Source organism: Gobio gobio, assembly GCF_949357685.1.
Source record: "Gobio gobio genome assembly, chromosome: 25".
Lineage (NCBI taxonomy): Eukaryota > Metazoa > Chordata > Actinopteri > Cypriniformes > Gobionidae > Gobio > Gobio gobio.
This window is the reverse complement of record NC_137121.1, coordinates 25,329,495-25,344,923: the sequence shown is the minus strand read 5'-3', so window position 1 is coordinate 25,344,923 and position 15,429 is coordinate 25,329,495. Positions and strand designations below refer to the sequence as shown.

The 15,429-nt window shown below is 38.5% G+C and overlaps 1 protein-coding gene across 1 annotated transcript; it reads right to left on the bottom strand.

Moving 5' to 3' along the window:
• Positions 1-606: 606 nt before the first annotated feature.
• slc27a2b (solute carrier family 27 member 2b) lies at positions 607-15,392 on the bottom strand. The gene is made up of 10 exons (XM_079809282.1): positions 14,022-15,392; positions 9,758-9,967; positions 9,444-9,602; positions 9,132-9,256; positions 6,489-6,683; positions 6,285-6,375; positions 5,988-6,186; positions 5,807-5,904; positions 5,584-5,714; positions 607-1,558 (listed from the first exon to the last, which is right to left on the bottom strand). Exons 1-10 carry the CDS (start codon positions 14,488-14,490, stop codon positions 1,382-1,384), a joined length of 1,854 nt encoding a protein of 617 aa, XP_079665408.1. The 5' UTR covers positions 14,491-15,392; the 3' UTR covers positions 607-1,381.
• Between the last annotated feature and the right edge of the window lie 37 nt (positions 15,393-15,429).

The window sequence follows — 15,429 nt, the reverse complement described above, 5'->3', positions numbered from 1 at the left end:
CCAAACAATTATTTTAGATCTGCAGACAATTTTCTTGAGGGGAATTTTCTTTAGTGGATGAGAAACACTTGCTTATCTTAGATGTGTAATTTCATGCCAATAAATAATGACATATACACTCAAAAATAAATGTAAGCCTTTTTTTAAGATTTACACAATTGAATTAATAGTAAAATTCCATCCTGAAATTCCAAATTGAATTGAATAATGACCACTTTAATTTTCAATTAAATTACGTAAGGATTATTCCATTCAATTTGATGGAATTTTACTATTAATTAAATTGCGTAAATCTTAATAAAAAAATAATACTTAAATAAAAAAAAATGTTTAGTGTTGAAACTTATGTGCACTTCTATTCAAATTATTTAAAGACCACGACTACTTAATTCATGGAGTTTCTGAGTATTTAGATGAACTTCAATATTGTATCTTATACTCTCCAATAATTCATAAACATTATAAACCAAATGAATCAAACATTGTATAAATAAACATTGATAATTGCATTTAAAATGGAAGATGTTTGTAAAATGAATTATTTTTTCTAATTCAACTCTCAACTCAAATTGCATAAATCTTAAAAAAGGCTTAATTTTTTTGTTTGGTGTGTATAACGTGTGCTTATATTCAAATTATTTAAAGACCACGACTACATCTGTGGCAATTTATGGAGTTTCTGAATATTTATATGAACTTCAATATTGTGTCTAATAGCCTCCAATAATTCATATTAAACATAATAAACCAAATAAATCAAACATTGTATAAATAAATATTGATAATTGCATTTAAAATGGAACAACACTGAAAAAACAGGTATAAAGTACAGAGACCTTTGTTAAAAAAACAACATATCTAATTAACAAAAAAATGATTTTATATACGGGAGCATTTTAACCTCACAATATGGCAACCCTCATCCAATTCAGCCTTTGAGACATGAGGCAGTGGGAGGGTTTCTGTGGGAGCCAATCATTTTACAACAAACTCTTACGAAACTATTTGTTCAATGCAGACTACAGGGGAAAGTATCAAATTCTCAAAGACCCTTTTCAGACTGACAATGAAGTCGTTTTTTTACAATTTTATTATCTTTTTAAACAGTCAGAGGAAACTTCTGAAGAATAGGGTGATATAAAATGAAACCACTTCTTCAAGAGTTTTGAAATATACAAAATAAGATAAATCATTTGTTTGTTTTTTTTAGTACTGGCTTTGGTACATACAAAAAAATACAATATAATTGCAACATTTTTGTGTTAATTATGATCTCGGGACAGTTACTATCCTGTAAGTGTAAATGTAAATTTAGGTGTCTGAACAAATAAATGATTGACTTCTCTCAATAAAATGTATTATAAAGAGCAAATCCTGCTCTTCACAACCTGAAGTGACCCTCCAATATCGAGTGATATGTGTCATGTGTCAGAGGTCTGTAGCTTTTCACCATCTCGTCTAAAACATACAGAGGGTCTGTGATTTCAGCAGGGTTGAAGCCCTCCTCTACCAACTTCCCTTTCAGCTGTTTGAAGGTGCAAGTTACAGCCAAACTGTTCTGCAATGAGAAACACATTGACTTATTTAGATGTTGGTGCATTTGGAAATATGAAATGGTATTTACAGTTGAAAATCAGGGTTTTCAAATCAAAGGTTTTACAAACTTTCAGCTGTTTGTAATGAACAAATACAAACAAAAGAATTTGAAATTGAAACAATGCAACAAATGTTTCAAGTGGTTTCCCCAAATTCAACTGAAAAGACTTATGCAGTCTCAAAATTATTCAACCCCCTAAAAAAAAGAGGGTATGCATTGACGTTGCTTTCCCGGCGAGACTGAGTGGCAAAAGTTAGTGGGGAAACTGTGAAAACACAAGTAAAACAAATGAACAGTGGCGGCTGGTCAATAGAGGGCGCTGGGGCGCCGCCCCCATCAAAATTCCAGAAATATACATGTATACAAAAATGATATAAAAATGAAACAAAAATAAAAATCGTTTACTCATACGATGTGCCGGCTGTTAGTAAGAGCCTCAGCATTTAATAAAAACTGACTTTGATCGGTTAACTAATATGTTCTTCTTCAATATGTTTCATGCGGTTTCATGCGCGAGGGACGCCGGACAAATGGACGTCTATCTGAGTACAAAAATATACGGGCAGCATGTGACCTGAAGCTGGTCCCTAATTGGTTTCTTAAAGATCCTCCTCCGGACGCAGGTCGCTGCGTCCCTGGCGAATCAGAATTGGCTGCGTGTTATTTTATCCATTCTGATTGGTTCTTGTCACCTGTCATTCAACTTTACGCTCTTGGCCACTAAAGCGAAAGTCCGCGGGCGACACAGTCACTCCGACTCCGCCAAAACCTTATTAGGATGATCACTTTCGTAGAGATGGCAGCAGTTAAACCAAATTCTTTCACAAGATGTTCGCTGCAAGAAAACAAAAGGATAAAGGATCCCGGACCAATGCGATTTACAAATCCAGCAGCCGGCCCGTGACAGGACGCAGCTGCACTTGGAGCTTCACGCGCTTGTTATGAGAAACGGAGGTGGCTGGCTGGATGTGTTGTTAGCAATGCCCTTTATTGCTTTCCCTGTCTTTTATTTGAAAGTGTTGGTACTGAAGTTTGGTGGACAACAACGGGGGTAAGAGACCTCAAATATCTAACTGAAATATGCAAACGTCATGACACTACTGAGATGACTGACTTTAATCAGAGAGTCATTGAGAAATGTGCTGGCCAGAAAGAAAGGAGAGCAAAATGTATGGTCAAGTAGTCAACATGCTAGTCTGTTGTGGCTGTTTTCTTTTGTTTTTCCTTTCCTCATTCAATTATATGTGGGAAATGAATGTGTAAAAAGATAAAAGTGAAGACACTGTTTTCTCTTTAATGCTTGAATTTAGGCAACATGCATCTTGATACTGCCCCCCCCCCCCTGCCTGCGAACGCTTTACATAAACACAATATAGGTAGGTCTAAATCAGTGTGATAACGTATATCAATGTTACATATATATATATATATCAGCATATCGTCCAGCCCTATAGTTTTTTTCTGTTTAATGAAGAAGAAAAAAACCCAGCCAATTATGCAGAATATACTATGGTAAATATTTAACTGATGAGTTGTCAATACAATATGTAACAATACAATATATAGGGTATGATTTTACCCTAAAATATATACCCTTAGCTAGCAGCCATATCACCCTGTAGCCCAAGACTGGTTTCCCACTGAAGCTAAGCAGGGCTGGGCCTGGTCAGTACCTGGATGGGAGACCAACTGGGAAAACTTGGATGCTGCTGGTAGAGGTGTTAGTGAGGCCAGCAGGGGGCGCTCACCCTGTGGTCTGTGTGGGTCATAACGCTCCAGTATAGTGATGGGGACACCATACTGTAACAAGCACCGTCCTTCGGATGAGACGTTAAACCGAGGTCCTGACTCTCTGTGGTCATTAAATATCCCAGGATTTCTTTCGATAAAGAGTACGGGTGTAACCCCGGCATCCTGGCCAAATTTGGCCATTGGCCCCTGTCCATTATGGCCTCCTATTCATCCCTATATTATATATACACACGATTGGCTTCATCACTCTGTCTCCTCTCCACCAATCAATTGGTGTGTGGTGGGCGTTCTGGCGCAATATGGCTGCCGTCACATCATCCAGGTGGTGCTGCACATTGGCGGTGGTGGTGGAGATTCCCCCCTTTTATGTAAAGCGCTTTGAGTGCCTAGAAAAGCGCTATATAAATGTAACAAATTATTATTATTATTAGTTGCACCGGGTGTGCTTGAGCTAGAACACATGAAATGTCTGAACTGCCTATGTTTCTTGAGTGTCACGTTTGACTGCATGTTAGAAATATGGCTAAATCAAAAGAATGGTCCAAAAAGTTCAGAGAAGATATCATCGGCAAAAAAATACAAAAAGATAGGAAAAGATAGCGAAGGCACTAAATGTTCCTAGAGACACCGTTGGAAGCATAGTTCGGACGGGGCAGAAAAAGGAAGACATCAACGGCTGCAACCAGATTTCTGAGAAGGCAGGTTCAGAAAAAGTGACTGTAAAAGATCAACAGCAAGACTTGGTGGCAACAGGCACTGAGGTTTCAGCTTGCGCAGTAAGGCATGGAGTTTCCATGCCAGAACTCCAAGATGTACACCAGTATTGACCCAAAAACACAAGAAAAGTCAGCTCCAATTTGCTCAAAATCTTATAAATAAGCCACAGAAGTTTTGGGATTCTGTTCAGTGGAGCGATCAAACTAAACTTGAACTTTTCGGCCCTATGGATCAGCGGTATGTCTGCTGTGTCCTACAGTTGCTTTGTGTCCTCTGGCGCTGGAAACTTGCAGCGTGTGGAAGGCAAAATTGATTCATTGAAGTATCGGTAAATCCTACGAGAAAACGTCATGCCGTCAGTGAGGAAGCTGAAGCTTGGACCTTCCAACAGGACAATGATCCCAAGCATACCTCAAATTCCACCAAGGCTTGGTTGCAGAAGAAGTCCTGGAAGATTCTACAGTGGCCATCACGGTCACATGACTTGAACCCCATAGAAAATCTCTGGTGGGACTTGAAGGCGGCGATTGCAGCACGCAAACCCAAGAATATTACTGAACTGGAGGCCATTGCTCATGAGGAACGGGCTAAGATTCCTCAGAAGGGGGTGTCATAATAGCAAAAGGGTTTTCTATTAAAGGTCCTGTTCTTCGTGATCCCATTTTTCAAACTTTAGTTAGTGTGTAATGTTGCTGTTAGAGCATAAATAATACCTGTAAAATTATAAAGCTCAAAGTTCAATGCCAAGCGAGATATTTTATTTAACAGAAGTTCCCTTTCAAAGCCTACAGCGAACAGCCGGTTTGGACTACATCCTGGTATTTCCTGCTTTAATTACGTCAGTAGAACAGTTTGTTGACTAACCTCCGCCCACAAGAATACGCGAAAAAGGGGGCGTGGTCTTGTTGCTCCCTCGTGGAGAAGAGGAAGAGGAAGTGTTGCGTTCGGTTCGGTTCGGTTCGGTTCGGTTGCGTTTGTCGCCTTGTCGTCCAGACGCTGTTATTTTCATCCCGGAGTCAAATCACCTTTGTTTGGCCTTCAGGGGCTGTAGTTTGAGCGCGTTCATCTCCCCGTTATGGTAAGAGGCGTGACCTTCCCGGGCAACGGGTGCTAAGCTGCTGTCGAATCACAACAAGGGAACCGCTGGCACAATCAGAACTCGTTATGTATTTCTGAAGGAGGGACTTCATAGAACGAGGAAATTCTCAGGCCGTTTTGAGGACAGTGAAAACAGCAGTATACAGATAAGTAAATTGTGTGAAAAATACGGTGTTTTTTTACACATGAAACATGAACACATGTTATATTGCACACTGTAAACACAATCAAAGCTTCAAAAAAACACGAAAAACGTGACCTTTAAGTACTAAAGATACTTGCCATGAAGGGGTTGAATAATTTTGCCAATAAACCTGATCTTCAATGGGGGTTGAATCCTTTTGATTACAACTGTAATTATATCAATACTGCCTAAAGAGAAAGAGCTTATATGTGCATGCTTTGCAATATGATGTTACCTGGATCCTTATGAAACGTGGTCTGGCATAAGAGGGGAGGTAAGCGGTCACGTGGCTAAAAATGCCATCGCATTCAAACTGATGGTCTTTCTTCAATATGATGGTAGCCATTCCTATCCTCCCTTCATACCCTTCAAATTCAACAAAAGATCAAGTGTGTCAGATTAGAAGAAATATTAACCAATGTTATGGATGATTTCTGATTTCTGAAATAGCATTAAACCTTGAACTGCAACGCCATATACATTTGCTTCCTCGATACTCGTCGCCATAGTCAAGATGTCCGACACTTCATTTGTGGAAACGTTCTCCCCTTTCCACCTGAGAACAACAGAACCATGCATTTATTTTCATTTCTGCCTTTTAAAGGTGTATAAACAGCTTTATTTATAGCGTTTGTTCACCTAAAAGTGTCGCCCACCCGATCTTGGAAGTAGATGAAGTTTTCACGATCTATCCTGAACAGATCTCCAGAGTTTAAGTACATGTCTCCCTTCTCAAACACATTGTAGAGTTTCTTCTTCTCTGTCTGTTTCGGATCCCTGGCATATCCAGCAAACTGGGCCTTCTGGGTAATCTGTGATACTAGTAGACCGGTCTCACCTGTATTACAGTCAATGTAATAGGCTAACAACAGGCTTTTTTTATTCATTTTTATGCATACAAACATGCTTCTTCAGAAGAACTGAAATTTGACTTGCCTTTAGCTACTTCTATGCAAAATCCATTTGCATTTCTTACAGGTTCCTCTTGTTCCTGGTCAAACTTAACCAGTGAATATGGAAACAGTTTCTGAAACAACATGAATGTTTTCAGACAAAATGAATGAGTGAAATGAGAAAAGCCAGCTTGGTGAATTGCGAGTAAAAGAGTAAAGAGCGCATTGACTGACTAGTTAAGTCTACCTTATGGAAAAAATTCACGCTACCGACAGCCCCAATTTTTCCAGCGTAGTTCAAAAAGCCCAGGGTTCCTTCGGTTGAGCCGTAGAATTCTTTGATGTCAACATGACCGAATCTGCTAATGAACGTCCTCCAGACCTCTGGCCTGATCCCATTCCCGATGGCCATTCTAACGTTGTGTACTTGGTCACTAACACGCTTGTAGAGGAAGGGAACAAAGATGAGAAACAGACTATTATGCACAGCAAACAGAGCACTGCAGACAGTGGAGGGGAGGGGGGTAAGATGTGTCGCCAACATTTTTGCAACTGTTGCATCCAAAAGTCTTTGTTTAGCCCAACAATTATCTTAAAGGGATAATTCACTCAAAAATGAACATTCTGTCATCATTTACTCACCCTCAAGTTGTTCCAAACCTATATGTGTTTCTTTCTTCTGCTGAACACAAAGAAAGATATATTGAAGAATGTTGAACCAAAGAGTTGATGGACCCCATTGACCCATTGAACAAAAAAAAAACAAAAAAAACTATGGAAGTCAATGGGGTCCATCAACTGTTTGGTTACCCATCCTCTTCAAAATATCTTTCTTTGTGTTCAGCAGAACAAAGAAACACATATAGATTTGGAACAACTTGAGGGTCAGCTTGCTCAAAGGACAACTAAAGTGAAAAGTCAATCTAGCCTATATACAGTCATGCTCAAAAGTTTACCAACCCCTTGCAGAATCTGTGAAAATGTGAATGAATAATTTTAACAAAATAAGAGGGATCATACAAAATGTATGTTTTTTTATTTATTTAGTATTGTCCTGAATAAGATATTTTACATAAAAGATGTTTACACATAGTCCACAAGACAAAAAAAAGCTGAATTTGTAATAATTACCCCATTCAAAAGTTTATGTACCCTTAATACTGTGTGTCGTTCCCTGGATGATCCACAGCTGTTTTTGTGTTTTGTGATGGTTGTTCTTGAGTCCCAATGCCTTAAGAGCTGGGGGTGAAAACTTTTTGAATTTGAAGATCAAGGTAAATTGTACTTAAAGAGTTAGTTCACCCAAAAATGAAAATAATGTAATGTATTACTCACCCTCATGCCGTTCCACACCCGTAAGACCTCTGTTCAATATTTTTGGTGCGCCAAAAAAACGATACTTAAATAACGACTTATATAGTGATGGCCGATTTCAAAACTTTGCTTCATGAAGCTTCGGAGAGTTATGAATCAGCGAGTCGAATCATGTTTGAGTCCCTCAATTGTCCTCAGTGTGAAAAAATGGATCTCTAAATCATACAGTCACTTATAGAAAGGGTTCAAATATGCAAAAAAGATGCTGGAAAACTGAAGAATGTGCAGGACCTGAAGGATTTTTCTGAGTTTAACCCCTAGGAGTCTGAGCTGTTTTGGGGCCCTTTAGAAGTTTTGACATGCTCTGACATTTGTGCATTTTTCAGCTGCTTGCATTTTTCAGCTGCCTCGTGTAATTACACTGTATTCAGCACAAACTGGGCTACCACAATATGTGAGCAACATGTATGCACATGCTTGTATTTTTGAGAGAAAAATGTATATACATGGTTTTTGAAAAAACTAAAATGAAGGCCTCAAAACACACAATAGATATGTGTCCACAAGACTTTTGACTCATGGGTGTATTTGCCATGAGTTTTTGCTTTAAACTGATGTGAGAATCATTGAGCATACTCATTCACATAAAACAATACACCGATTTAAAATGTGTAAGACAGTTTTTCTTCACAAAGCCCGTATGCAAGGAGGCGTGATATCTAATGAATAATGATGGGTATCACCGGAGAGGACAAAGAAACATAATAGCATAATGACCTGCATAATGAGCTGCATAATGAATGAGCTTCAGGTATGTGACAGAGCAACAGGACAAAGGACATATATTATATATTGTACTTATCTAGTAAATGCATATTGATTTAAGAATGTTTAAATATTTAGACTAGAAACAAGACAAAAATTACTAAGAGCATTATTTCTTTTTTTGTACTATTTTTGGTTTTTGAAAGTAGTCTCATGTTAAAAAAATTATTAATAAATAATTAAAATTAAGATACAATTTATATAAAACGAAATTCACTGTAAAGAAAGCAATTCACTTTCTACAAAACCAAAAAAATTCACGTTCTACAAAACTCGATATTAACTCGATAAAACAAACTTTGATATTAAATAAAAAAAAATAACACTAGATTATAATATTTAAACATCAATATGAAGAAAAATACGTTTGACTGGTACTATATTTATAGCATCTGAGCAGACAATAATAAAAATAAATAATAAAAAGTATTAATACACAGTATTAAGTATCAAGGGTGTGTAAACTTTTGAACGGGATCATTTTTTAAAATTCTGCAATTTTTTTTTCTCGCTGACTATATGTAAACATATTTTATGTAAAATATCTTATTCAGGACAGTACTAAATAAAAAAACATGCATTTTGTATGATCCCTCTTATTTTGTTAAAATGATTCACCTTTTCACAGATTCTGAACTTATGAGCAAGATTGTTCATCAGTGTGCAACAAGCACAACATTGCTTTCAAAGTACGATAGATGACAAAAAGAGGAAGATTCTGTGCTGTCTGGCTTCTTAAATGCTTGAATACCTTTGGTGTATTGCAGAGGTAGCGCATTGTTTCTCCAATATACTGGATCACAGTGACGTTATATTTTCTGCAGTCGTCCCAGAACTGAGAGGAAGAAAATTTGCTCCTCAGGACAACAGTGGCTCCTAAGTACCAAACCAAGCAAACAATAAAAAAAGCAGAGCACAAAACATTTCTGAAGACTTTATTTCTAAAGACATCTAGTTGCATTTGTCACAGAACATTGGAATATTGTGTTGTTTTTATCTCATCGATGATGAGTGGCTGGATTACCAACACAAAATACAAAAGAAAAAAATGATGATTTCATACCTTTATCAACAGCACCTCCGAAACCAATGCCAAAGCCAGCACTGTGATACAAGGGAAGGCAGATGTACACCACATCATCAGACTTCAAACCACAAGTGGACGGGAAGAGGGCCATGGCCCACAGCCTCCGATGAGTGATCACGGCTGCCTTTGGGAGACCTGCAGGGCATACGGCTCATTAAATCCACATGCACTCATTTATTAATTACACATATGTCATATTACTGACACTTTTATCCATTCCCTCTGGGGCAAAATCATCTTCATTCAAAAACCGAATAAGAAAACGCAACTGTCGCTGAATCCAGTCTTACCTGTCGTGCCTGATGTGTAGATGTACGCCGCTGGGCTGTTGAAGCGAACGTTGGCCCTCAGGTCGGCAGGAACCGGCTCATCTGAAGCTGCCTTGATCTTGTCTGGAAGACTTTGCATTCCCTCGGTCGTCACATGGTCAATCAGTATATAGACGGAGATCCCCTGCTCTCTCAGCGCAGGAAGCACCTCCTCAACGGCATCCTGCAGTTCTACAGGAGTGTGTATAGAAGAATTTATTCAGTTTGATTCATTTAGTCAGTTCACTCAACAACACTGAAGGTTTTTCCAAATCCTTAAGGGATTTTTTATATGTCAGAAAACAAAAATAGCCAACACCAGTGTTTTCCAACCTGGGAGTCGCTAAAGATTGACAAGGGGTCGCCAAGCTCACTCTTGTTTGTGAAACGGTTACCAATTTGACAATAAACCACAATGCATTTTCTGACGGTTAGTTCTACAGTTTATTAAAGGTGTCATGAACTGGCTTTTTAAAAAAAAAAATACTGTTGTCTAAGGTCCACTTATGACGTTTGCGTGGTTTTTACATTCAGAAACCTCATAATGAATAAGTAATAGGCTATTTTCTGCCTTGGTTTTGAGGCCCTCTGAAGAAACGGTCGGTTTTGATGGGCGTGCCGCACTTAAGACATGGAAGTAAACGCCCACGGCTAGGATTGGATAAGATTTGCATATTTAATGAGCTTCAGCTCCTCTCAGTACCAGTGGGAATTGTTTTGAAAGCGTCTGGGGAAACGCTCACAGGCATGTCGCGAAATGTCTTTATCAAACAAACACAATGATTCATCTCTCATCCACCCGCGATTGATTGGAATGATGTCGCCCGATCAGTGAATATAACGGCGAACAGTACAAGAAAGGAATGTTATTTCACAATTTAATATAGCCCGTCGGCAGGCTGAAAAACACATAGCCCCGGGGACGTTCGAAAAAAGTCAAGTCCGAGCCCTGGCCCATAACGTCACAATCTGAGTCTGATCACGAATGAAGCAATAACACTTAAAATAGAGGATTCTCCAGCCTGTGACAGCATGCTAAGGTATGTAATCAATAGATATCAAACGATCTGTAACAATGCAATACTAACACATATAAAAAACATGTTTTACTCACATAAGTGTGTTGCACCGTTCCTGTCGGATCCAATATAGAAGGCTCAGCATTGTGTTTTAATCTCAATATGTCTGCAAATCCAGTCTCGACCTCTATCTTGTTTAGAATCGATTCCGTGGTGAAATGAAGCAAACAAACGCGCAATGTCTTACGCACTTGAGCTGGAACCGGCATGTTTATTAATCGGTAAGCGACCCGTTTAGTTCCACGAGTTGGTGGGCGGGCTTGAGGCGGTGCTTCTGCGTCCTATTACGTCCGTGGTCGACATATTCTGAGATCTCTCGTTTTCTGGGCCTGGTGTCAATAAAAGCTTTTCTTTGACTAACAATGACGTTTTCAGCTCTGAAAAGGATATTCTTATATCACAATGAACTTTTATATATTAAAGGCTCAAGGGAAAGTTGATTTCTCAATTCATCACCCCTTTAACCTATAGTACTAACCATCTGAAAATGCATTGTGGTTTATTGTTAAAACCGTAGTTGATTGGCGGGATTTGAAAAACCTAGGGTAAATAATGTCCAGTATTAAGCAAAGTAAGCAACAGTCTCACACACACACACACACACACACAAACAGCATGCGATCGTAGGTTGTTTCATTTGAAAAAATGGCAGAAAGAAGTGAGAGGTTTTACAACTGAGTGCTGAGGGAAATTATATGAGGTTTTAATTTTAAATACATTCTATGAATGTGTCTCTGAAAGGAACTGACTTCCTTGAGAAAAGTTTTGATGGCATCTTCCCTCATCTTCGTTTCATCTCACAATTCTGAGAAGAATTTGTTACCTTTTCATTATTTATTCTGTGTGGGAAACAAGCTTACACACATTTGTAAGGCGTTTCCTTCCTAAATGAGCCAGTGTTGGGCCATATTTTGGTCTGAGGCGCATGGCGCAGGTGCACTTAAGCCGTGTTTGAATCTAAAAAACGACCCAAAAGGGTTGTGCCTAGTCTCTTAAAGGAACACGCCAACTTTTTGGGACTTTAGCTTATTCGTATCCCCCAGAGTTCGATAAGTCCATACATACCATTCTCATCTCTGTGCGTGCCATAACTCTGTCTGACACACTCACTGCTAGCCTAGCTTAGCACAAAGACTGGAGGTAAATGGCTCCAGCTAGCCTACTGCAGAATAAGTGACAAAATAACGCCAACATTTTCCTATTTACATGTTGTGATGTGTATAGTTACATCGTGTACTAAGACCGATGGAAAATTAAAAGTTGCGATTTTCTAGACTGATATGGCAGGAACTAATCTCTCATTCCTGTGTAATGATCAAGGAACTGATAATAGTCCCCAGCCCCAGCGCTCTCGGTGCAAGCAGATTGTCACGTTGTGTAGCGGACCCTGTCCGAATGATGGCCAGACTTTACTGATGTTTCATGGAGTTTATTGAAACCGTTTGATCTCCAAAAAATCACTGTAAGAGCTAAACAAATAAAGCAAAGAAGTGCGCATTAACACCTCGTACACAAACTCTCTCTCTTCATAGCATTATCATTAACATACAGCGAAATATACTCATTATTTTTTATAACAAAAATACTCATTACAGATGACAGTAAACAAGAACATACACCCCTTATGCCTTTTCGGGGGGTGCTTAACAAACTACAAACTTTAAATCTGCCTAACCACTCCGATGAACCGCAAGCTCTCACTATCTTTCCGTAGACTACAACATCCGTCAAAATAAAAGTCCCTACTTATTTAGACAGATAATGCAGACCGTAAACCTATTTAAACACACAGAAATGTCAAAAATGTACACAAAAAACAAATTATAAGATAAATCACAATGAAGTCTGTTACACGTTGGTTATGTTGATGGAAGTTAGCCTATTTTCAGGTGCTGCATAATATCATTGCTTAAAATTCCTTGATTATTACGCAGGAATGAGAGAATAGTTCCTAGTCATATCGGTCTAGAAAATCACAACTTTTAATTTTCCGTCGGTCTTAGTACACAATGTAATTATACACATCACAACATGTAAATAGGAAAATGTTGGCATTATTTTGACAATTATTGTGCAGTAAGCTAGCTGGAGCCATTTACCTCCAGTGATTGTGCTAAGCTAGGCTAGCGGTGGGTGCGTGCGACAGAGTTATGGCACGAACAAAGATGAGAATGGTATGTATGGACTTATCTAACTCTGGGGGATATGGGGAATAAGATAAAGTCCCAAAAAGTCTGCGTTTCTTTAATGAGTCATGGGTGTGTTTTGGGCGTAACCGAGCAATAAACCAATCAGAGTCTCATCTCCCATTCCCTTTAAAAGCCAGTTGCGCTCGCACCATGGCGGATTCGCTATTTGCATGGGGTAATTTGCGAGTGGAAAGACTCCAGAGAGGAATACTTTTATTTTTAATATTTAAAAATGTTTGTGTTGCTGCGCGTCCCTGTGTGTAACAAGCAGAGTGTACGCGCGTTGTGCACATGAATCATGCAGAGTGTGACAAAATGTTCAAACCTTTGCAGTGTTCGTAGAAATTTCGCATTGCTCAAACGTGTAGTGTGATCGCGGCTTTCCCATTTTTTTGGCGAAATTTCATTGGTGAAATCCAGACATTCCAATGGGATTCCGCACGATTGGGAGTTTCGTGTGGGGACAAAAAGTCCCAAGGTACGTCCCAATTTGTGTACTTATGCACTATGCTATGCCGTTTTGTAGTATAAACAGTGAATTGTGTGTTCACAAAGAAAATTCCCAAAAGAAAAAGTTTATGAAATACATCTAACATGCACTTATTTAACCAAAAAACGAAGTATCATACGCCAAATAACCTTATAAAACTCCTACACTACACAACTGAGTACAAAAATAGTGCATAGTGTATAAGTGCATAATTTGGTTAACTAAGAGTTGACCATAAGTTTCAAATTAGTGTTAAAAACGCATATCAGGATGCAGCACGTTTATATGGTTAACATTTTGGTCACTAAATAATTTGCCAAACTTCCATTTGTTAATGAAAGTTAGTGTCACCACAGACAGAAAAAGGACATGTCAGTTAGCACATACTGTGCACCGCTTGAGTAAACAGCTTACAGTTAGTACAGTTAGTACATCAAGCACTGATTGCATTTGACAAATAAAACTTTGAACTGGAAGAGTTACAGTACCTGCACCGGCTATCAGCACGCTGGCCCCACAGCAGGTGAAGCAGTGCAGAAGGGACTTGGTTCGGATGTTGTTATTGAGAAGAGCAGCAGAACATCCGATCTTGGCCAAAGCCAAGCATATCCACAAGAACATAGGCTCATTTCCCAACAGAAGCGCTACTGTATCTCCTTCATGAAGATGTACGTGTTTTAACAAAGCCCTCGCGACTTTATTACTCTGTTTATCCGACTGCAAATACGAGTACGTTTCATCCTGGAACCGAATGAACGCTTTGTGTGGGTTCTTCTTAACCGAGTCCAAGAACCGATCCACTACTAAGGTATAGAAAGGTTTGGACTTGATGAATTTTTTCAAACGATGTACAACTAATGCCACTCGATAGGTGTATTTGGCCTCTTTGATAAAGTAAGGATAACGGTAATGTAATGCAAATAAAAGTAAAACAGCACTTACAAAATACCAAAACATTGTACAGTGTGATCCGATTCTTTCCCGTAAGACCTACTTTCTAATAGGGCGCAACATTTAGATAAGTTCAGTGTAGGCGGTGCTTTTGAGGGAATGGACGCGGACTGGAGCAGATGGTTATGAAATGAAGAGATTCATATCACAGCCAGACTGAACATTCACGACGCGACAAACCGCGAACTCCCATTATCAGCGAAGATTTCCACACTGTAAACGCGTTACCAAAGATATCAACCCTTTCAAAATAAGCTAATTTATCGCCTTTTTCCTCATGTTGTTTCCAATCATAAGACTATATTACTTTAGATATTTTACATAACGAAAATATAACCTGTCATTTAACATGCTCGAACGACAATGTTACGAATAAATATTACAGCATGTCTCCGTTCAACATTCTTCAGAAATGTCCAAAACAAAAGTCTCAGGTTTAGAATGAAATGAGTGTGAATAAACTTTGACTGAATTGCCCAATTTCCCTAATAAATGACCCTGTTACCATGATTTTGTAAAAATAAAAAAACCCTGTTAACTAAAAAGGTTATATAAAAAAATAGCATTAAAATGCTCCAAATATTTCAACTCTTTTCACTGTAAACCGTCAACCCTGTTACCTTTATCCCAGCGATATAAAATGTATTAATTTAGAAATAATGTTAATGAATACAAATTTATTAACACTTTAAGATATTATTTGCCTGATATTTCATGAGTTACAGTACAGTGTATATATATTAGAGTGTATATTTGATAATTGTCTAATATTTAAAATCTTACAAAAAATAATTACCTCATCTAAGTGAAAAAGGCTAACAAACCATTTCATAGAACGACCCAGATGACGCTTAATATGCGCTCTATTTCATCTTTGACCTCATCTTATCTGGCACTGGACTTTGATTGAAGGCACAGATGCAGCCACAGGAGTCATTCGGGAAT

Bases quoted from the DNA above. Each gene is read 5' to 3' on its own strand.
- slc27a2b (XM_079809282.1), bottom strand. From the start codon at position 14,490: ATGTTTTGGTATTTTGTAAGTGCTGTTTTACTTTTATTTGCATTACAT. The intron at 6,376-6,488 runs GTAGACTTAACT...ATGTTGTTTCAG, and splicing joins GCGTGAATTTTTTCCATAAG to AAACTGTTTCCATATTCACT. The intron at 1,559-5,583 runs GTAACATCATAT...TTCTCATTGCAG, and splicing joins CACGTTTCATAAGGATCCAG to AACAGTTTGGCTGTAACTTG.